This window comes from Helianthus annuus, chromosome 7 (genome assembly GCF_002127325.2).
Source record: "Helianthus annuus cultivar XRQ/B chromosome 7, HanXRQr2.0-SUNRISE, whole genome shotgun sequence".
Taxonomy (NCBI): domain Eukaryota; kingdom Viridiplantae; phylum Streptophyta; class Magnoliopsida; order Asterales; family Asteraceae; genus Helianthus; species Helianthus annuus.
This window is the reverse complement of record NC_035439.2, coordinates 4155530-4178943: the sequence shown is the minus strand read 5'-3', so window position 1 is coordinate 4178943 and position 23414 is coordinate 4155530. Positions and strand designations below refer to the sequence as shown.

General features: G+C 36.2%; 3 protein-coding genes across 4 annotated transcripts; all 3 read right to left on the bottom strand.

Moving 5' to 3' along the window:
* Positions 1–597: 597 nt before the first annotated feature.
* On the bottom strand, positions 598–3421 carry LOC110867645 (F-box/FBD/LRR-repeat protein At1g13570). 2 transcript variants are annotated; one of them, XM_022116653.2, is made up of 5 exons: positions 3334–3421; positions 2443–3176; positions 1828–1935; positions 1572–1730; positions 598–1060 (listed from the first exon to the last, which is right to left on the bottom strand). In XM_022116653.2, the coding sequence occupies exons 2-5, from the start codon at positions 3043–3045 to the stop codon at positions 734–736; spliced, it is 1197 nt and encodes a 398-aa protein (XP_021972345.1). In that variant the 5' UTR covers positions 3046–3176; positions 3334–3421; the 3' UTR covers positions 598–733. The 2 variants fall into 2 exon arrangements, with proteins under 2 accessions (XP_021972345.1, XP_021972346.1); XM_022116654.2 differs by having other exon boundaries at positions 2443–3057; positions 3334–3415.
* A 3704-nt stretch (positions 3422–7125) lies between these two features.
* On the bottom strand, positions 7126–12282 carry LOC110867647 (PTI1-like tyrosine-protein kinase 1). Its single transcript, XM_022116656.2, has 8 exons — positions 12046–12282; positions 10377–10551; positions 9509–9759; positions 9297–9423; positions 8563–8836; positions 7931–8063; positions 7631–7717; positions 7126–7551 (listed from the first exon to the last, which is right to left on the bottom strand). Exons 2-8 carry the CDS (start codon positions 10468–10470, stop codon positions 7417–7419), a joined length of 1101 nt encoding a protein of 366 aa, XP_021972348.1. The 5' UTR covers positions 10471–10551; positions 12046–12282; the 3' UTR covers positions 7126–7416.
* A 5413-nt stretch (positions 12283–17695) lies between these two features.
* LOC110867648 (probable methyltransferase PMT19) lies at positions 17696–23363 on the bottom strand. The gene is made up of 5 exons (XM_022116657.2): positions 22507–23363; positions 20764–20974; positions 19256–19934; positions 19084–19161; positions 17696–17999 (listed from the first exon to the last, which is right to left on the bottom strand). The coding sequence occupies exons 1-5, from the start codon at positions 23227–23229 to the stop codon at positions 17807–17809; spliced, it is 1884 nt and encodes a 627-aa protein (XP_021972349.1). The 5' UTR covers positions 23230–23363; the 3' UTR covers positions 17696–17806.
* Positions 23364–23414: the final 51 nt, after the last annotated feature.

Here is a 23414-nt window from a genome sequence, read left to right as displayed (position 1 = left end):
TAAATTTGTTTATCATAAGTTTTACACCCAAAATGGATGAATATCCATCCCATGGACAAAATGTGTGATGACTCAGTAAATAGTAAGAACAATAATAAAAGTTAATAATCTAGTTTTTACTGTCTTAACATTCTATAGTTAATAATCTTCTCTCACATTAATACAACCCTAACTATAATTAGTATGTGTACTAATTATCCTATTCCCATTTTTAATTTATTAATAACTACAAGATGTACAGTTTAGCAAGAATACAAATTTGCAAAAGAAACTAGGGGTGAGCAAGTTTAGGTCCGGACCGAAAATAACCGAGAACTGAACCGAAAACATACCCAACCCGACCCGAACCTAAGTACCTAGGTATTTAGATCGATTCCAATTTTTCATATAAAATAGGGTCGGTTCTTTTCATGGTGAAACCCGACTTTGACCTATGGACCGGAACCGACCCTATATTTAGGGTAGTGAATCGGTTCTGTATTTTATCTTTGATCGATTCTCGGGCCAGGTTGGATTTTTTCTTTTGCTCACCCCTAGAAAGAAACCACAGGTATGATGGTTACAAACCAACTGTTTAGAATGAACCCAAAACCAATGTGTCCACAAGAAGCAATAATCACTTGAAACCAGCATAAAGTCAAGTGCACATCAATGTTCTCAAACCAAAACACACATTCACAAAGCTGTAGATGCAATTAACAGCCACAAACAAAACCTCCTTTTTCTTGTCATCTTACATTACATTTCGGGAGCGTGAGCCCGAGCCCCCGATAATTTCAACAAAAAACTCCACAACCGAAGATGCGTGTGGGGACTGTTTGAGAATTCCTGAAATATGCAACGCTTCATCCTTCGCAACCTCATTGTAGAGGAATATCTTCACCTTCTTTAGCATAGGAGACTTTGCCAAAATAACTTTCACAAAATCCAACTCAGCATTCCGGTAAATCATATTTACAATCTCCAGCTCTTTTAGATGCTCTAACCGTATAGCTAAATCCTCTTTAAGTGTAAAGGAGTCTCTTCGCTCGGATATCTCAACCCATGAATCATCTAAAATCTACACGTTTTGTTGGTATTTCTTGTGTCAGTGTATTTTGGCGTAAATAATCAAAAAAGTAAAATGCCATTTTCATCCCTGAGGTTTGGCCAGTTTCGCATATGGATCCAAAAGGTTTAATATCATGCCATTTTCATCCGGCTCGTTAACTCCATCCATTTTTCTCCGTTAATTCAGGGGTATTTCCGTCTTTTATGTTAACTTAACGGGCAATTCGGTCGTTTGAATACTTGTACATTTTGCTAAATGCTTGTACATAAAGTGAAAAGGACCGAATTGCCTTCTAAGTTAACAAAAAAGACGGAAATACCCTTGACTTAATGGAGAAAAATGGATAGAGTTAACGAGCCGGATGAAAATAGCATGATTTCAAACCTTTTGGATCCATATGCGAAAAAACAAACCTTTGGACGAAAGTCGCAAAACTAACCAAACCTGAGGGACAAAACTGGCATTTTACTCTAATCAAAATAAATATGACACAAAAAGATTATGTTATCTAGTCCTTTACCTCTAACTTGAGTTTTTCCAAGTTAGGAGAGCTTTTGATCAAAAGAAAAAGAGAAGGTAACCCGTAATTGTGAGTGAAGCATATGTCTTTTATACATAAGTATTTGAGGTGGACTAACGCGATTGGAAGCTCTTGTGGAATTCCGTCATGTGTAAAACACTTGAACCATAGCCAAAACAAAGATTAATAATAAGATATGTTCGTTTTTTTTCCGCGAATTAAATGAATGATATACCAAGTAAGTAGATAATATTACCTCGATGATCCCGAATCCAATAGACAGATTTTCAACCATTGGTAAACACTCAACTAGGTTAACAACGGTGGAATCATCACTTTCATCGAAATCTAAATGATCCATATCCTGCAACGCGAACAACAATACCATATTTAGATAAGAGTAAATTACAAAAATCGTCCTTTATGTATGTCACTTATTGCAAACTGTGTCCTTTGTCTTCAATAATTACAGAAAACGTACTCGATGTTTGCAAACCCTTGCAAGTTATGTCCTTTAGCCCTAACTCAGTTAATTTTTGTGGTTAAATCTGACCAAATGGACCTCACATGAGGGTATTTTTGTGGTTAAATCTGACCAAATGGATCCCACATGAGAGTAAAATGACCAAAATACCCTCATGTGAGGTCCATTTGGTCAGATTTAACCACAAAAAATTAACTGAGTTAGGGCTAAAGGACATAACTTGCAAGGGTTTTCAAACATCAAGTATGTTTTCTCTGTAATTATTGAAGACAAAGAACACAGTTTGCAATAAGTGACATACACAAAGGACGTTTTTTGTAATTTACTCTTTAGATAATTAATGAAAAACTAAAAACACGTGAGGATATATTTTTAGTAAAAACTTACCAGATACACGCTCTTAAGTAACGGACAAGTGGATAGGATATGTAGAAGTGCTTTTCGAGAAGTCATTACTTCTTGCAAATATAAGCTTGCAAGGTCACGAAATCCCTCAAACATCGGTTCATAGTCAAGATCACAACCAGTGAGACGTAGGTCTATCAACCGATCAAAAAAGAAGAGAATTGAATATAACTTATACACCGAGATAAACTCAAGTGTTAACTTCCTGACGGTATTTTTCTGGGCCAAAAGAAACAATATACGGTCAATCTCAGAGGAGCCATCAGTGACCATGGAAAGGGTGAACTCATGTATCGGATCCTCATGCTTCGACAAAACTTGGTGTATAGCATCAAACAGTTTACGCCTCTTGATCATCTCATTCCTTTGAGTCGGGTGGATATATGGTTGACCCATATCAGACAACTCACCGTCGTCGTCGGTTGATACTTGAAACGCCTCCTCGATAAACACAAGTTTAGGAATTTTGGTCCAATGGTACCTCCATTCCGTAGATAAGATACTTGTTCTTGCCGCCTCTTGAATCGGTAAAAAACATAGGATGGTTTCTATTATGTTTGGCGGAAGCTTGCTGATCATATCCATTTCAGCGTATTTCTGTTCGGCCGAAAAAATTGGTTTAATAGAGACACAGAATAACACTATATAACATATCCATACATCTCAGATGAATCTCGAAACAATCGACCCGGATAACATATCCATGAATTATGAAACTGAACATAAATGTATATTTGATATTAGTATTGTAGCACAAAGGATGAAACATATATGAAGGATTAAACAGTTTAGCAGATAAATTCATTAATCAGTAATACAGATAAACAGGTAAAAAGATCAAAGGAGAAACCAATGGAGAAGAAGAATGAGTACCTGATGCGAGTTGATGGGGAATCGGAAGCTAGGGTTCGATGGGTACAGAACGAATGGTGGATGAAAAAAAAACCAAACACTTCACTTCACTTACCTTGTGATTTTTCTTTTTTATTAATTGTTTCTTTTTTCAAAAATTACAAAAAAAAAAAAAAAAAAAAAAAAAATCAACCCCTTTCATTGTTTTTTTTTTTTTTTTGAGAAAAATGCCCGGATAGTCCCTGTGGTTTCGCCTTTTTTCACCTACAGTCCCCAACTTTCTAAAATTACCTGAATAGTCCTCAAGTTTTCAATTTTTGTTCCCGAATAGTACCTGTGTCTAACTTCAGTTTGTTTTCCCTGTTAAGTGGGTGTGAAATGACCAATTTACCCTTAATGTAAAAACAAAACAATTAATATGTTAATTCAGGTGGGGCCCACATGGTTTATTATAAACATATCCCTTCTTTCTCTCTCTCTCGTTCACTATACCCACCAGCACCCACCACTACCCTCCACCGGAGAACCACCACTACCCTCCACCGGAGAACCACCACTACCCTCCACCGGAGAACCACCACCACCACCACCGCCGCCGCTTACCGCCTCCAATCATTGCCTCTTCAGCCAATCAACCACCACTTAATCCGCCACCATCCACAGACCGGAAAAACATGACACTGCTGAAGAAAAAACGACAACGCCGCCTCTAACCTCTCATCAAATCCGGACCCATCAACCCGACCCGAACTGCACTTTTTATACAACAACTCCGTCGGCAGCGCCTGCTGGAATCCGACAACCTCGTACCGCATGTAGCACCCGACAAGCTGTGCTCGAGCCGCAATGGTGTCTTTGTTGCAGACGTGTTGAATGGTGTCGGGGAGTTTTTGGACGCAGGTGTTGCAGTCGGTGTTGGAGAGGTCGTCGCGGTACTGGTAGAGGCCGGTGATGGAGGTGGTGGTGGGTTGGTCGGTTGTTCCGGCGGTGACTTATTTTTCCGGTGATGCAAGGGTGCAGGTCAGCAGGTGGTTATTGGTGAGGTGGTTGTTTATAAGGGGTGAATTGAAGCCAAGGGTGCAGGTTGTCGGTGGTTTGATTGATTGTTGCAGGTTGCCTGTCACCGGTTGTTGATGGTGGTTCAGTTGTTGTTATTTGAAGAGGATATGGAGGTTGAAGAGTATGAGTGGGACGGTGGGTCTGAGATTAGAGAGAAAGAGGGAGAAAATGGGAGAAAAAGGGTTGGGTAGATGGTGGGGCCCCTTTTTTATTAGTTTTTTAATAGTAAGGGCATTATAGTTATTGTACACCAACTTAACTGAGAAAAGTAAACTCCATCCACGTCAGGGATTATCCGGGAACAAAAATTGAAAACTTGGGGACTATTCAGGTAATTTTAGAAAGTTGGGGACTATAGGTGAAAAAAGGCGAAACCATAGGGACTATCCGGCCATTTTTCTCTTTATTCAACTTTTAAATCCTTAGTTTTGTTAATATACGGGTTTAGACCCTATGTTTTTTTAAAAAAATCTTTTTATTGGTTAACTTTATTTATATGCGTGTTTAGTCTCTCTACTTCAACTTTGGTGGTATATGTGTTTAGCCACTCTAGTTATTATTTTAAGTAATTGATTGTCGCTTTTTATATTTTCCTTTTAGACCTTCAACTTCGCTAATATACGTGTTTAACCTCTCTGTTTTTAGGAAAAAAATGTTTTCTTTTTATTGGTTATTTTAGTATTTCATCTTTTAGCATTTTCCCTTTGCTACCATAATGAATCGACCCGGCGGAATAGTGAAATGTTAGCTATTGGTGGACAATCGTTACTACTCTTGGACTTTAATAAAGTTACTTTATAATTCCTAAACTATATTAAAACAAAAATTCTTTGACATGCGTTTTTTTATTTATGTCTAATTTTTATTGAGAACGTGTTATGGGTAGTATGTACAAAGTGACTGAAACACATGTATGCATGTTATTTAAGTAAGAAATATTCTGCTTACTGCCCGCAACGCGGACGGGGCATAAACTAGTTTATATACATTATTATAATCTATTTGTTTGTAATCTTGACATTTTATACATATTTTATTATGTAAAAACTTTTATGACATTCAAAGCAAATTTTGTCTTTTTTGTTTTGAATGACGACTTTCATAAAACGAGCTAGCAAGAAGCTACATAAACCACAACATGTAATTTACAAATTAAAAGCACTCCAATCCATCTTTCCAAGAAAGATTTGTAAAAGTGGATCTATTTTTAATCCAAAGAAACGCCAAAGATTAAATCTATTCCATCACTTTGTCGACGCTAGCCCTTTTTTTCTTAGAAAAGGACTTGATTCCTTTCCTTCCAAATGCACCAACATGCCGTAAGGATAATCGCATGCACCGCCTTACGTTTTCTAGCTTCCACATTAAGATTCCTATGTAACGAACACAAGTCTCTAACCTCAAACGCGTATATCAGGGGAATACGACACAATTTGCTTATTTCTTGCCAAATTTGAGACGTAGAGCAACATGAAGTGAGAAGGTTATCTTCCGTTAAATCACTCATACCTCATATCTCCGACTCGACTCGCAAATTTTATCTAACTCACTCATGTCGCATATTGAATTATTTATTATTAAATGATTAATATATTAAAATTAAAACCATGATTAATATATTACTATATATGTATATATATACACACACATTTTAAGTAGCATGTTGGTTACAGTACAAAAACAAGTCTTCATCTCAGACTTAATTATTAAAATGTCATCGTTCTAACTTTTAACTCCTTTTACTTTACAGAGAATAGGAACGAAGGGTATTGTTTTTTTTTTCTTTTTCTTTTATTACCTTGTAGTAACTTTTTTCATTAAGTGTGGTTTACATTTTCAGCCTCTCGGATTTCTTTATTATATTTTTACCTCAAGAGGTTTTGTCTTTTTTGTCTTTAATTTAAAGTTTTTTGCTATAAATTCAAGTTTGTCTACGTTTTACGCCAACTCACGGCATAAGTTCGCTTTTGTCTGTCTATGTTTGACATCACGTGGTGGTATAAATTTTTTGTTTAAAAATTTTCTCTGTTTTGGTTGTTGTTTGCTTACCAACACTATTTTACAACCTACGCCCCGCAACGCGGGAGTTTTTATCAAAAAAAAAAAAATCAACTAGGGTTGACCTTAGTACCCAACATTGTGACAAATTAAAACGTTAATACCTGATTTTACAACAAAAAAAAAACTATTTGTATCCGACATGAAACTTGACAGAAATCACAAAGACAAACAATGTAATTTTTTCCTAAACTAGTGGCATATGTGACATATCGTTGTAGTACATGCGGCAAAGTTTCATTGGATGAGTTAAAAAATGTATATATAATTTGACTCAAGTGTAACGGGTTTTTTTTTTTCAAAACTAAGGGCAATCTGGTCACTCTTTTATAAACATTGTGACAAATTAAAACGTTAATACCTGATTTTATAACAAAAAACTATTTGTATCCGACATTGAAACTTGACAGAAATCGCAAAGACCAACAGTGTAATTTTTTTTTCTAAACTAATGGTATATGTGATATATCGTGTATTACACGCGGCAAAGTTTCATTGGATGAGTTAAAAAAATCTGGTCACTCTTTTATACACTAAACACAATGCAAATTATCATTGGAAATAATTTCAATTCTTTCAAAAAAAGATTTTGCAAACCAAACACTCCTTTTAGACATGTAATGCACAATTACATATGTTAAATAACATTTGACATTACATAAAGGTACAACACTAAGAAAGTTAAAATAAAAAATTAAAAAAAAAAAACTATTTTAGTTATTTTCTCTTTTTTGTGTTTCAACAAGTACTCATAAAAAGAAAAATGTGACAACTGATAGCAGTTCACCATAAAAACCATATATTCCCTTATTAAACAAATCTTGACAAACCAAAGATATGTCACAGACCAATCTGAACATAACCACGCATCCATGTTTTCAAACCAAAAAATATAAATGCAACGATAACGCTATTATATGCCTCGTTCAAACCAAAATCTACGGATGCAAATCAACGCTCACAAACTCCTTTGCTTTGTCGTTCACATTATACTTCTGGAGCTGCTGCTGCTGCTGCGGGTGCAGGAGCTCTCAACAGTGGTTGAAGAGCTTTCACAACAATGCTCATATTAGGCCGAAACTCAGCCTCATATTGCACACATAAAGCCGCCACTGCCGCCAGCTACATCAACAAAACAAACGTCATTAGTTCGGTTAGTTAATGAGTGAAACATTATTGTTGTTTACGGAAAGAGATAGACCTTTGCAACTGCTTTTGGAGGGTACTCTCCCTTGAGCCTCGGGTCAACACATTGTTTGACCTTGTCTTCACTCAGCCTTGGTGTAGCCTAATATGGAAGAAAAAAAAAAGACATTATAGAAGGTGCAAAAAATAAATAAAATTGGACAAAGAGTAATCAAGTCAACCCCATTGACCCGTATAAAAATAAAACATCACCCGTATTTTGCCATGCCCCGTCTTTGTTTCTCCTCGTATCAATAACTAGAGGGATCCAGTACCGGGGCCCGTAAAATGAAAGAAATATAAAAAAGAGACTGACCCAAGTGACAAGGCTTTGTTGTCCACGTGGCATTGTGTGATCAACAGGTTTCCGACCAGTTAAAAGTTCAAGCAGAACAACCCCGAAGCTATACACATCACTCTTTTGTGTCAGCTGTCCCGTCATTGCATATCTACATAACGATATCATTTACGACATTTAGCTAAATGATAAAAGTTGCTTTTCATGACAAAAGCATGTAGTAATAATACGATAATGTATACATCATCAAATAAATGATAGAGTAAACTTCCGTTTTGCTCCCTGTGGTTTGTTCATTTTAACAGTTTTGCTCCAATAGTTTAAAAATAGCCATTTTCCTCCCTGATTTTTCTAACTTATCTTCATTTTGCTCCCAGCCTCTAACTCTATCAGGGAGGAAACTGGCGACAAACTCGAAAGATTAGGGAGCAAACTGGCTACAAACTCGAAAGATTAGGGAGCAAACTGGCGACAAACTCGAAAGATCAAGGAGGAAAATGGCTATTTTTAAACTATTGGAGCAAAACCGTTAAAATGACCAAACCACAGGGAGCAAAACGGAAGTTTACTCTAAATGATAATGTATTTATCGTTCAAACAATATAATTATGTAACCATATATATATATGAAAAGGGTTTATAAGCATTACTCTGGCGCATGATAGCCAAAAGTTCCCAACACACGAGTAGAATGCAAACGTGCAGCCATATCAGGTGCTTGATTCGAAAGATTGAAATCGGCAATCTTGGCTCTTAAATCCTCAAATAGTAGCACGTTGCTGGACCTAACATCTCTGTGAATTATTGACGGCTGGACCTTTTCATGCAAATAATCGAGTCCCTTTGCTGCATCAACAGCAATCTTTACGCGCTGCATCCAATCAAGCACGGGCCCCGGTTGTGCTCCTTGCACACCCTTCCTGCCTGCATGGATATATATTTTAAAACTCGACGCCAACTAAATTTCAACTTATATAACCCACTAATTTATACACTTTACACATTCAACCCCAATCTTTTGGTAAATGACACATTGATGTCTAACTTTTGTAAATTAACAACTTTGACCCTTGATTTATTTCTACTTAATAACTTTACACCTCATCTTCTCTAACACTTCAATTTGTTTTGTTTAAATTACTTTTGCGACTTTACACCACAACGTAGGAGACATTATACTCTTTTTATCTGTGCCTGACCACGTTAATGTCACTAACGTAATGTGTTTAACAAAGTAAAAAACGCGTCACATCACGAGTGGAGACCACACGTTAATGTCATTAACGTATCGCATGTAATGAAGTTATAAACATGGAGTTGCAGCCGCAACGCACGGAATCTAGTTAAACATGAAAATCGAAGTATAAAACAAACGTTCTTGTACCATGCAATATGTCATGTAGAGATCCCATGGTTGCGAATTCATAAGCCAAGACACGCGTATTTCCTTCCACACAGTAACCGCATAGCTCAACAAGATTCTCGTGCTTCAATGTTGAGACCATCGCAACCTTAAACAGGAAGACAAACATTATAAAGAAATAATAAAAAATGTATAACCTCGATGGTTATTTACTTCCAAAAACATTGACTTACCTGAGTCAAAAACTCGTTATCCGATTCAGCCTCGGTAGAAACATCAAGCTTTTTGACAGCCACACTTTTACCACTATTTAAATTTGCGAAATAAACTCTTCCATATGAACCTTCACCGATCAATGCTTTTGATCCAAAGTTCTCGGTTTTTTCTTTCAGTTCATCAAGTGAAAGTGCAGGCACTTCGATTGTTGGCACGGGTTTTTGCGCATCGAATTTGACAGGAGGCGGTACTTTGTCCTTTTGGTGCCCTACATTACGTGTAGATAAAAGCATTAAACACATTTTACATATAAACCACAATAACTAAACAAGCTAATGCATTTATTTGAAATCATTGAATCGTATGGAACTAGGGGTGTAAACGAGCCGAGCCGAGCCGAGCCCGAGCTCGACCAGGCTCGAGCTCGGCTCGTTAGGTTTTTATGAAGCTCGAGCTCGAGCTCGGCTCGGTTCGAGCCTTCTTCTTTGAGCTCGAGCTCGGCTCGCGAGTAAAACCCAAAGCTCGAGCTCGGCTCGACTCGACTCGAACTATTTTGAGAACCACCTTAAACGAGCTAAAAGCTCGGCTCGAGCTCACTTCAACATCGCTTAAACGAGCCAAAGCTCGGCTCTAGCTCGACTCAATAATGTTATCATCATTATTAATATATTACATATAAAAAAATTAAAATTTTGTATGGGCTCGTTTAGGCTCGCGAGCCTAAACAAGCTTTGTATTTCAGGCTCGAGCTCGGGCTCGATAACAAAACGAGCTCTATTTCAGGCTCGGGCTCGTTAAGGCTCGGCTCGTTCGAGCTTTTAACCGAGCCGATCACGAGTAGCTCTTGAGCCTCTGGGCTTGTTTACACCCCTATATGAAACATACCATCAGCATTGGCACTGTGGCTTTTCGTCAATCCGTTTTCATTTGAGGGGTAAGATTCTTCGACTTGACAGGTACAACACAACCACCTCCGCATCCTATCTCTCTTCCTCAATATCAAATCGTCTTGAGCCCTCGGTTTCCCCAAACGTCTAAAGTATCCAGGTGGCACGTGTCCCTACGCAACCATTAAAAGTTAAAACATGTAAAATTTATCATTATTACAAATAAAAAAAAACGTCATCGGATCATTACTCAACACAACAGAGCACAGACAACTGTATATAAGAGTCCCCAAAATTTCTTTACAAAGTATTTAGGAGGCGTATATTGAAAGTTAATCAATACTGAATAATCAGACTCAGATAATTAGTCATAGTGAAACGTATGTCACGTACTGACGTACCCAATACTTAGATGTAAATAACCTCTACATATGATTTTAATATAAAAACAAGTTCTATGTACAACCTAAAAAGCTACAAGTACAACCTCCCAATGCACAAAATCTACCCATGTACATGTCGCCTCATGTACGTTTGTCGTCTCACACCGTCAAAAGCGATGCTTCTCTCACCTGAATGCACCTCGTACGCACCTTTTTATACTAAGGTTACTGGTAGTGTTTCGATTTGCCTTTGTAGTTCTGTTTCTTCAAGTGATTTATACAACTTTTATGTATATTTTTTAGAGTAAATTACATTTTGAGTCTCTGTGTTTTAGTGGTTTTAACCATTTGAGTCCAAAATCAAAAAGTTTAAAGCCCTGAGTCCCTAGTCATTTATTTTATAACGTTTTGAGTCCAAATTTGTTCATTTTATAACGATTTGAGTCCAAAATATTGGACTTGGACTCAAAATGTTAATATTTGGACTCAAAAGGACTCAAATGGTTATAAAAAAAGTGTCTAGGGACTCAGGGCGTTAAACATTTTGATTTTGGACTCAAATGGTTAACACCACAAAAACACAAGGACTCAAAAAGTAATTTACTCTATTTTTTATTACTTTAAAGTAATTAGTTTTGTTGGTATCATACTGAAATTAAAAAACTGAATAATTAACCCTAGAATAATCACAAAAGCATAACCATAACTGTCACTTAAAGTTTTAATAAAACAAATAGTCATTATCAACAACAGGCACATCCAAACCATCTCATCATTACAATAAATACCATAAAATTAATAACATTTACACAATCAAAATAATTGGCATCAAAACAAATCATCTTCACCATCAACAACATGTAGTAAAAAGTGTAATCATGCATATAAATCTATACATGAACATCATATCAAAGATCTTCACACACATGCATCAAATTCAAACAACAATCACATAAATTCTCACCACTAAACCACGAAAATGACCCCGGGATTCCATCGAGTCCCAAATTCCTCCAAGAAAGTGATTTTCGTCACCAAAAATCAAAAATTGAAACCCAAATCACAAAAATCAAACAAATTCCCGACAAACCCAATTCAAGATCAATTCAAAAAAACCTAAATTTAAAACCGTGACATCTAAACGAACCCAATACAACCAATGAACGAGAAATTAGGGTTTCTTTGAAGAAATCAATTGAATCAGAACAAACCCATATTCAAGAACCGAAAAAGGAAGAAAATTTGATGAATAATAAAGGAAAGAAAGCGGAATTGAAGGGTTACCTGTGTTGTTGTGACAGTTATGGGGTGTTGATCTAGGGCTTGGTTTAATTGGGGATTTTTGTTTTGTTTTTTGAGATGATGGGAGAAATTGGGGAAAGACAGATAAGCAGTTAGAGAGAGAAAGAAACGGGTTGTTAGAGAGAGAAAGAAATGAGGGTTTAAATTAGCAAACAATAGAAAAAGGCAGTGAGATGATGAATTTGATTTCAAGAAGTTATTTCTTTCCCCAATTGTTGACCGGTTGCCAACGGGAAAATAGATTTTCTATAGAAGATGTAGATGACAACGATGTGTCTCATCAAATGGTTGTTTTATTTTGTCGGTGATATTTGGTTATTGTTATTTTTGATGTATTTTTTTGTTACAAACCTAGGAGGGTGAGCGGAGTGGGGCGGTAAACCTATTCGGTACCGACCCCTCATCCACTGCCAACCTGTTTACCAATCACATGTTACCGAAATGGAGGGCGAAATCGGTGAAGGTTTACCGAGTCGGTGAGAGGGAGGGAAGGGGGGAGAGAGATGGGTGTGTGGTGGGGTCCATTTCTTCTTAACCAATCACATATTTTTTTTTTTTAAATAGTTTACCTAAACCACATTAGGTAAACCACCGCCAATGTTTTTGAGCATTAGATAAACAATTTAAGTGAATTGATGTGACACTGTCTGATTTGGTGAATGGGGAGTTTACCTATTTTAAATAGGTAACCACTCCCTTCACCCTTGTAGATATGAAAATGCTATGTTAATAATATAAAGTATTAGTAAGTGATATTACAGCCTAGTGCATTTTGAGAGTGGGATAAAGCTTAAAAACCATTAGGTCTTGGGTTCGATTCCTACAAAATGGTTTTTCTCAGATTTATTTAGTGATCCAAAATTTGTCGTTCAAAAAAAAGATAAAGTATTGTAAATTAGGGTTTGTTGTCATGGCGGATTACATTTGAGGTTAAAAGATGTATGAGGTGTATGAAGTAGATCAGTGATCCAAAATTGTTGTTAAAAATAGATAAAGTATTGTGAATTTGGGTTTATCGTGATAGCGGATCAAATTTAAAGTTAAAAAATGTGTGAGGTGTATGAAGCAAACCGGTTGATCAAGACAAATCAAATGTAAATAAATAGATGACGATGGTAATTAATTGGAAAACCAACATAAACCCCTTATTTTTTGTTAACTTTTTTCTTTATTTAATCAGTTTTTTAAGCGTGTTTAATAAAAATATGCTTCGTGGTGTTTTTAAGGGATAATCATATAAATGAGCATTTATTCTATTTTATCTTAGTATAGCATTATTATATGTTAAGTTGTTGTGGTATACGTAAAGGTTGCTTGAGTTTACATATATAGTTGCATAATGATGTATAAAAAGTTTGCATAATGATGTACATAGGTTGCATTTTATACACTGCCTAATCATCCATTCATCCTTACTTCATAAGACTACATGGTATGGTGATGGACCATCCTTGGAGGATGATCCGTCACGTAGGCGCCACATCATAGTCCTTCCAAGGATGGATCATCCTCCAAAACTAGGGGGCATGGGAGGATGGTCCTAGTCATCATCCTCCACCACTTTTATATATATATATATTTTTTTTAAATCTCCATCTTTTTTTAAACATTTAACAAATAAAGTAATAAAATATTTTAATTAATATTATAAAACATTACATAAACATAAAAAAAAATTAAACTTAAAAAAAAATAAACTAAAAAAAACATAAACTTAAAAACCTAAAGTTAAAAAAAAAACGTACAAATATCCTAACATACTAAAATAAGCTACTAGTCGTCGTCTTCCATGTGGTGGGCGGGTTCGTTTCCAGCGTTGTTCCAAATATGCTCCACCAAGTCCGCTTGTAGGTTGTGATGTGTGAACTCGTTACGTAGAGCGAAGGCGTTCAAATCTTGTTCTTGGTCACTAACTGGAACAGAATTTCCAGTAGACGCGTTTTCGTCGTAATCGCATATCGCTCTCCCTTCGTCTTCAATGATCATGTTAAAACATACAAAAAAAACATACATTTTAAAACATACAAAAAAAATTAAAATACCTTCTTGGTCTCGATTATATTTTGCTCGTCTGGTTAGCGGTTGGGACGACCCTTCAGCGGCCGACATGAACACTTGAGCCGCGTTCATAATCATGTTGTGCATAATAACATCCTCTTCCGAAGATGATGAATACCACTCGGACGAAGACGATGAAGACATTGATGAAATTGAGGAAATTGAAGAAACGGGTGAAGCCATGATATTTTTTTAGCGAGAAATGGTGTGGAAGCGGGTAAAAAATGATGCAAAATATGAAGACTTTTTATAAAAAGAGATGAGTGGTTTATAAAATGTGAGAGAGATGGGGTGGTATTGGGTGAAAAGTGGTGAAAAAAGGGGTTAAGGGTGTGAGTATTTATAAAAATGGTATTGAAATGGGTGTATATTTGAAAAGTAGCCGTTATTATTATTTTTTTTTTATTAATGTTCAAACGGTCATATGGGGGGCCCACACCTTTTTGCTTCGTCGAGATCGTCCGAAAAGGGACGTTGGGGACGGCGACGTATGGGGGCGGCACGGTGTTTGGACCGTCGCCGACCCGCGACGGGCCGGGGCCGACCCCCATACCGTATAGCCTAAGTTTTGCACGGAGTTTTCTTCGCAAACCCCTTATTATTGTATCAAAATGTAATAATGTTTTTTTAATTATTATTGCATTTACCATTCAATAAGTTACTTTTTATTCCACTATCATTCGTAAAGTTTGTCTTGGGTTTAATAGTTATTCGGTCATATTTTTAGATTAGTTTGTAGTAAAAGTTCTCACTGATCGTCAATAAATTCAAGCCAAGACACTAATAGAATCTGATACATCCAAATAAAGTAAGATTCATGTTCCCAAACTAAAAAGACAAAGTCAACATTCAAATTTGACGAAAAGGAAGCACTACTATTAAAAGACCAAGAGGTTCAATTTGGCTCGAGTCATATATTATACAATGTTTTAAAAACCGGTAAATACCGGCCGATTATACCGGTAGTACCGTTTTCGGATTTAAATCCGGTCAGAAACTCCATGGTAAGTAGGAGAAACGTCATTGACTTTGTACCCCCGATAATCGGTTTGAACCGTTATACCGGTACCGGCTCAGATCTGTTTTTTGGTTAGGATTTTACTTTTTATCGGCCCATCTTCATGTTTACTCTCAACTTTAACCTAATGACTTTTAATATTTTATCTCCTTCGATCAAAATTCAAATCAATCCATCATTCGTGACTTGTTCCAGACTTCCATCACTCCATCATTTGTTCTAGATTTACATCTACATCCAATTTTGGATTATTTTTTGAGTTGATGTTGTAATTTATGGAATTATACAGTTAACTAGTCAACCCGGTTGAACCGCCCGATACAACACGGTTCAACCGGTTAAATCATTTTTGTGCGTAATCCGAATTGATTAAAAAACCAGATTTTAAAACATTGATATTATATAATACTACACATTATTATAAAGTTCATGCTTTGGTAATGTGAACGGAACATGGTCAAAAGTTAGAAGTAAATTGTGATACAAAAGTGTAAATACAAGTAATTAAATGGTTTCATTCTGCAAAAATACAATTTGAATTCAAGGGTGGTAAATTGGTTATGTTAATTGGTTGGTTGGTAAAAAGAACCTGAAAACTAGACGTCTGAATCCGCACATTCGCACAAGGTATGAGTTTTCACGGTTGACATGATTACATGAGCACGGCTTGTTTAACTTGAAACTTTTTTGCTTATTTTGTTTTTTATATTAATACTTTAAAAATTGTTAATTTATAACAAAAGGTATAAATGCATGTAAAATAATTATATTTAAACTATTAAACTTTACATTTATTTTTTTATTTTAAAATTTCAGTATAAAGTAACATGTCACTTGTTATGACACAAAAACATATATTTAAAAAATATATATAAGAATAAGCGGATAATCCACGAATCCAAACTGGCTCGCTAGCAAAATGTATTCGCATGTTCGACCAAAAAACAACCCAACCCCATTTAGGCAAATCCTAAACCTAATAATTGTGTGGTAGATTCGTGTCGTGTAAGAAATTCACATCATACCTGAAAAAGGGTTAAAAGGTATAAACACATTATTAAGTATTGTTTAAATTTTAAAAGATGCTATTTAAAACCGATGGAGTTGTCCTCATATATTCAATTGAAAGTTGAAACTAAAGATTTTTTTTTTATAGTTTAAACTTTATAAAAACATTTTTTGCAACTTCTGTAATATCGCTAAGCAAGCAACCATGTGTGCTTGATCATCATTCATGTATCCAATCACAATACTAATGGAAACTTTATACTAATTTAAACAAAAGGTCAGTATTTTTTTGTATCATGGTTATGTTACTAATATTTATTTATCATCATCTAACAAAAATAAATTTAGCAAAATATAATCAGCATTCATTCATACAATCGCCAAGTCACAATAGCATACATACATGTTTCTAAATTACATCAACAAACTTTATTAATATGTTTTTGTGAGGTCTAAAATTGTGTTATTATCGGAATATCATATTTCTAAATGTCAATAAGAATATAATATGAGGGTTAATAAAAGAGTTGTGAACTCTAAAATTATACTTATTGGTTAACAATCATTGGGCAATGAATAAACATATTAGAAGCTTATATGCCTATCTTGGTATGAAAATATTTTTCAAGATCTAGTACATAAATGTTGAGTATGTTAACGTTTTAATAAAGGCATGCTTAATTTGGTTTGGTGTATAACATATTAATTTTAAACCTTATTTAGAAAATTGTATGATAAGCATATGCATAGCTTACAAGCTAAGGTTATTAAAGGCATAGAAGAAGAATCCTTTTATGTGAGAACTTGCTTTCTCAAATGTCCAACATATATTTGTAGGTTGGGTTCATATGAAATAAAGTAAGTTTTTAATTATTAATTTTTTTTAAGGTACGATCTGTAATATTATAAACAAACTCAATACGATTACAAACTAATGACAGGTAGACGAGCAACAAGCTGCGCTGCTACCCGTTTCTGAATAGCAAACCCTACCCTGCTAAACACAAAATTCTGCCCCTTAACATGTGCGGTGCTACTGCTTACCACCTGTTGAACCCGCTTTAGGAACCGCACCGCGTCAGGGGCGAGAGCGCCAAATGTATCGAAAGCGAACGGGACGAACACGTGCTGATTCTCGATGCAAGCTTTTTCATGTTTAGCTACTTTGCCAGCCTCTGCCTTGGTTATCGCTTGTCCCGCCACAAACCCGTGGTCCCTTAGCCCAACGAGGGGGGACACACCTGTCAAATCGACACACGCGTGTTTCCCTCCTTCTCATCCAAAAACAAGAATGTCAGCGGGTCGTAGCGTAGATCTCCCTTCTAATGGATCAGTCAAGAAGTTCACCGGAGCTTCCTTTTTTAATTAATATATCACACTAAGTATGATTATTACAAGAATAATCCATTTTCTAATAAGGCAAATTTAATAGATTGTATACTTTAAATATAGACTTTGGTTATTATTTGACTTGTTTCATTAAAGTATTTTTTTATTTTATTCAATTGACATAGTTACAGATAAAACTAACCCATATCAACCCACTCATAACTCATAAGTCATTAATAAATAAATTGGGCAGAATTGGCACATCTACAATTTACTAGCTATTTCACCATGCATTACATAATCTGCTGCTAAATATATATCTTCATGGCTTTAAATATCAAGAAAAAGCAATTTTCGCGGGCCAAACGGGCCCGCTTCGGTATCTAATAATCGAGCATGCCAACTCATTTGATCTGTATGGCTTTTTATCTTTACGATAATGTCTACATGATCTGCTATAATTATCGTCCCCTTAGGCCGAATAATCCTGTACATCTCAATGAATATGTCCACAATGTCACACCTGTTATCAAAATAAAACAAATGACCTGAATTAGTTGTAGGGTCTATGTCTCATCCATCTTTTATTACCATAACACTCAGCAGGTATATCTTTGATTTGAATTAGAACGGGTCAGATTGGGTTGACGCATAACGCTTTTTCTCAAAAAAAAAAAAAAAAAAAAACCTTAGTGTATATAATATGAAGAGTAAACTTCCGTTTTGCTCCCTATGGTTTGGTCGCTTTAACGGTTTTGCCCCAAACCTTTAAAAATAGCCATTTTACTCCCTGATGTTTTGGTTTTGTTGCCAGTTTGCTCCCTGTGGGGAGCAAAATGGAAAAACAAACAATTTGGATGGAGTTAGATGCGGGGAGCAAACTGGCAAAAAAACCAAAACATCAGGGAGTAAAATGGCTATTTTTAAAGGTTTGGAGCAAAACCGTTAAAGTGACCAAACCACAGGGAGCAAAACGAAAGTTTACTCTAATATGATGAATAAATAAGAGTTATATGCCCTTTTTGACCCTGAGGTTTGGTCACTTTTGCGACTTTCGTACAAATGTTTGTTTTTCCGCATCTAGATCCAAAAGGTTTGAAATTTTGTCATTTTCATCCAACTCGTTAACTCCATCTATTTTTCTCAGTTAAATGAGGGGCATTTCCGCCTTTTTAGACATTTTTGAAAAATAAAAAACACTATAAGATATAAAGATCCACCTCTGTTGACTTTCTCCCCACCCAAACTCTTTAGTCATCACAAAAATGTGTAAAAAGACAAAATTACCCTTGACTTGTTAAAAATGGATGGAGTTAACAAGTTGGATGATAATGGCAAGATTTCAAACCTTTTGGATGCAGATGCGGAAATACAAACCTTTGGACGAAAGTCGCAAAAATAGCCAAACTTCAGGGACGAAAATGGCATTTTACTCATTTAATAAATATATTAATTCAGTAATAATAATAAATTTTCAAATATTATGTTTACCGTTGTATGTTTTTATTAAACCATGAGAACGTTTAACCAAAAAAACTCGTTACCTTAGCCAAAACCGAACAGAACAGACTACATTCAGAAAATAGTAATAGAACTAAATGGCTTACTTGTTCATGTACATACTGAAAACATTGTCGGCATGTATCAAGTCATATGATCTAGGATATGTCGAAAACGGTTCACACCTGTAACCAACAACACAATAGCCGATTTACTCAAAAGCCAACCACCCCATTAAAAAAAAAATAAAAAAAAATAAAAAATAAAAAGATAACGAACCAGTTCATGTACGTTCCGATCAAACCGCGTTCATAGATAACACCAAGGGTGTTATACTCTGCATCATGAGGAACAACGTTCATGACCCAAACCGGATACTTTGAAAGTGAAGCTGCAAACCCACCTAACCCTGCATTCATATCCATAACATTTCTATACCCGCCACTCGATAACGATTTTAGCACGCCTGCGTATGTCGAAACTCTCTTTCGCCACATCAGATTATCATCAACAAAATCTTGACTCGTTAAACCAGGAATCAACCCGATTCTAGGTGGGACGGTATTCAACCTTTTCGGCCAGTTTTCAAGAACACCCCCCGAGACATCTTGCATATGATCTACTTGCGGTAAACGAGTGATGCATGCATCCATTGTTTTATACCAGCCGTCATCAGGATCATCATTTTTGTCGCAAAATTTGTGAAATTTTGAATTTCTTTTGTTGCATTCGATATGATTGTTAGGTTTCTGCCACACGGCAATCGGGCCTTTTCCTTTAAGTTTTCTCCAACACAACCGTCTAGCAAGATCCTCTAAACGGGTCAGTTCTTTTTTAGGATCTATGGTGGTTCCATCTGAGGCTGTGTATTTGTTTCTCCAATTAATAGGTGGGCCGGACAGCACCCAATAACCACCGGGCCGCAAAATCCGGTCAATTTCCATTAGATACAACCCATCTAGCACACAAAATCATCAATTCCCATTAGATATATAACCCATCTAACACACAGAATGTCATATGGTTGACAACTTTGACGAATGAGTTGATTTGAGTTACGTTTAATCTCTCAAGGTAGAATCAGAAATATCGAACAGTTGAAAGCCAACCAAAGTGTATTACTGAAATAATGCAGACCGTCCGACGCTTTACAAAAGTCACTAATTTTGACAGGTTAATTATAAGCAACAAAAGTATACCTTTTAGAGAAAATAGGTAATGAAGCAACCAAACTCAGACCGTCCGACGCTTTACAAAAGTCACTAATTTTGACCCGCTAAGCAGTTAATGCGGTAAAAAAATCAGATATCGGTCAAGTACCGATATTTGAGAAATCGGTAATCGCGGTGGAATATCATGCTGAATTTATATATATAGCAATTTTACACTAACAATTCAGTATACTCTCCTACCATAATCTTTTGCAACTTGCAAAACACTAATAATTGTAGCAAGTAGGAACTGATTAAGACTTAAAACACTACCATTTAACACTAACAATTAAGACTTAAAACACGAATAGCAGCAATAAGAAGAAAGACGAACGGTAGAACTAAGAAAGGTACTGATATCGAGAAAATCTGTGAAATGTCGGTCAATATTGCCGATAATATCGGTACCGATATTTTGCACTAATATCTCACCAGAGGACGGATAATCGATATATCACCGATTCGGCGATATTAATTGCATAAGTTTTTAGTTTTTACCAACTTAGTTCATATAGCATGCATGCGTTAGAAGATAAAAAATGAAAAAAAGGTCATAAAATTTTTAATCAATAATACCGTATTGGGTCCATGGCACAAGGCAACGCGAGCAATGAGCCATGTCGAATGATCTTGAAGGGTATGGTAGTCTATAGGTGCCAAGAACACCAAGCATTGCAGGAAGACCTCTTTCTAGAGCAAATTGCACTTGAGCTTCATGTATGTCTCTTGGAGCTATAGACATTGTTATGATGTTATAATCCATTAAAGCATCTCCAAAGCTTGCAACCTTCCATGTTTAAACCATAATATTAACCAACAGATGATAGTTATATATATATATATCTTCTTGTTATGTAAAACCTTCTAATTTAGATCATCAAAGAAACATAAAATTTTATAATAGTATTGTTGGATAACAACCATTTATGTCATCATTATCATACTCAGTAAATCCCACCAATAGCACAGCTAAGATAGGGTCTGAGGAGGGTAAGATGTAGACAACCTACCTCTACCCCGTAGGAATAGAGAGGCTGCTTCCAATGAGACCCCCCGGCTCGATAGTAGTTTTGCATCAAGCCTTGGACATAAGGCACATAACACTCAACAATTAAGACAAAGGCCGATTAGTGCATGTACTCCCTTGGAACCAGCCGTGTAAACCAAACCGTCCGTTTAACATTTATTATTCATTTTTTAAAAAATTAAGGAATATAAAGTTAAGTATATATCTTACAAACAATACTTCATATTATTAATATATAATACAAAATTATGCATTTTTAAAGTTTTTTTTTTTTTTTTTTTGTCTAAAACCTCCAAAGTCAAAACCGTCCGGTTTGGTTTGTATTTTCCCAAAACCGTAGTTACTGATTCGACCCAAAATTTTCATCAAAACCGGCCCAATCGGGCCATGAGCATCCTGATAACAAGTGTTTGAGTGAAATCAGACCCATTTGTTTAATTGTTTTGACCCACTACCCAAACTGATTTACCACCCACTTGACCCATATTAAATTACTAATCAATTGAAAGATCATTTGCCACTTGGGCCCACTTAAAAGTTTAAAAAACACTGATATGAACCATAGTTGCAAAAGTCGCTAGGTGCTCCCTAGTTGGTAGACCGGGGAGTTGAGAGTACTCGGTCTAGGCGGAGAGTACTCGGGGAGTACTCGGACATGTAAAATTACAAAGAAATTACTTTTTGGAGATTAAATATATGTCAAATAACATAAATTTACTAATATTTATAACAAAATACGTGAAAATGATATTCATTCTTTAATATGATAGGCATAGAAATTATGTTTTATTATTATTTAAGTCAAACTAGGCCCGAGTTGACCTACTAGATCCAATTCTGGCCAAGGTTGACCGTGTTTGACCGACTCCGAGTAATTAGGCGAAGTCGAAGAAAGTCGTCTCGGCAACCTTAGCGACTACTCGGAAGTACTCGGCCTTGGAAACCTTGTTTTACATTATGAACAACTGATAAAACAAAAGCAGCAGTCATAACTAACTCATAATAAAAAAAAGAGTTGAATACACATTTGAATTCCGATATAAATTTTATTGAAAACAAAGTTGTATTCAAATTTAATATCATAAACTACACCAACCACATATTGATATAACAAACAAATACCGACCGAAACTGAATTTCCCACACATGATGCATCACAAGACAATCCACTAGTCTCATAATAAATTACTAATCAATTGAAAAATCATTAGGGCCCACTTAAAAACACTAATAATTATTATAGTAATCAATAAAACAAAAGTAACAATCATAATCAAAAAAATCTCACTTACCCCACACCCTGTATCAACCACTGTCCTAATCACCCCAGATTCTAATGGCACCATCTTCTTCAACACATCAACATAACCCTTAACACCCTTCTGAAAACTAGTCCCACCACCTGGAAACACCAACCGATCACCCACCAATCTGACCCAATTCTGCTGCTTCTTTGACTCAGTCAACACCTTAAACGGCACATTACTAAACCAAGCTTCTGATCTACTTTTCGGCCACACAAACGGCTTCTTGTACCCCAAGGGAACCGGCACCAGACACCGGAGAATCTCAGATTCTCCGGTGGGGCAGTGGCGTTCTCTATGCAACATTTTTGTAATTTTAAAGAATCTTTCTCTTAAAGGGTCTTGACAGGGGCAGTAATGGGTGAAATTTGAGGGGCAAGATTGGAACTTTTTAGGTGGGTATTGTTGTAATGGGTTAAAGGTGTGATTTTTATGGTGGGTTTTGAAGATGGGTGGTGGGGGAGTGGTTTGGTGGGTTAAAGATGTGAAATTGGTGATGGGGTTTGGGGAATTGAAGTGGGTTTTGGTTGTGGGTTTAGGTTTGGGTTTGGGTTTGGGTTTTGGGGGTGGGGTGATGGTGGATCTGTATGAGCTTAGAGTGTAGAAGGTTGAGCAGAGGACTGTGATGAGAAAGAGGGTGGTTAGTGGGTTTTTGAGATGGGTTTTGGGTAGTGGTTGTGGTGGTGAGGGTGAGGGTGAGGCTTTGGGCATTTTTAGTGTGTGAAGGTGATGGTGTGGTGATGTGTGTGAGATTGAGATGATAATTAGATCTGTTGTGGGAGAGATGTCGGGTGGTGAAGATGAAGCAGCTGTATGTTTGTCCTTTTTCCCGCTAAGATACCAAGGGGAATCTTGTTTTTGGTATGTGTCAAGACTCAAGCCCTCAACTTTGTGCG

Coding starts and splice junctions, on each gene's coding strand:
- LOC110867645 (XM_022116653.2), bottom strand. CDS start 3,045: ATGGATATGATCAGCAAGCTTCCGCCAAACATAATAGAAACCATCCTA. Junction 1,731..1,827: donor TTGGATTCGGGATCATCGAG/GTAATATTATCT, acceptor CTATGGTTCAAG/TGTTTTACACATGACGGAAT. Junction 1,061..1,571: donor TGGAAAAACTCAAGTTAGAG/GTAAAGGACTAG, acceptor CAAAACGTGTAG/ATTTTAGATGATTCATGGGT.
- LOC110867647 (XM_022116656.2), bottom strand. CDS start 10,470: ATGCGGAGGTGGTTGTGTTGTACCTGTCAAGTCGAAGAATCTTACCCC. Junction 8,064..8,562: donor TTTGGCTATCATGCGCCAGA/GTAATGCTTATA, acceptor ATCGTTATGTAG/ATATGCAATGACGGGACAGC. Junction 7,552..7,630: donor CTCCAAAAGCAGTTGCAAAG/GTCTATCTCTTT, acceptor TTGTTGATGTAG/CTGGCGGCAGTGGCGGCTTT.
- LOC110867648 (XM_022116657.2), bottom strand. CDS start 23,229: ATGCCCAAAGCCTCACCCTCACCCTCACCACCACAACCACTACCCAAA. Junction 20,975..22,506: donor TGGTTGATACAGGGTGTGGG/GTAAGTGAGATT, acceptor TAAACATGGAAG/GTTGCAAGCTTTGGAGATGC. Junction 18,000..19,083: donor TTCAGTATGTACATGAACAA/GTAAGCCATTTA, acceptor TTTTGATAACAG/GTGTGACATTGTGGACATAT.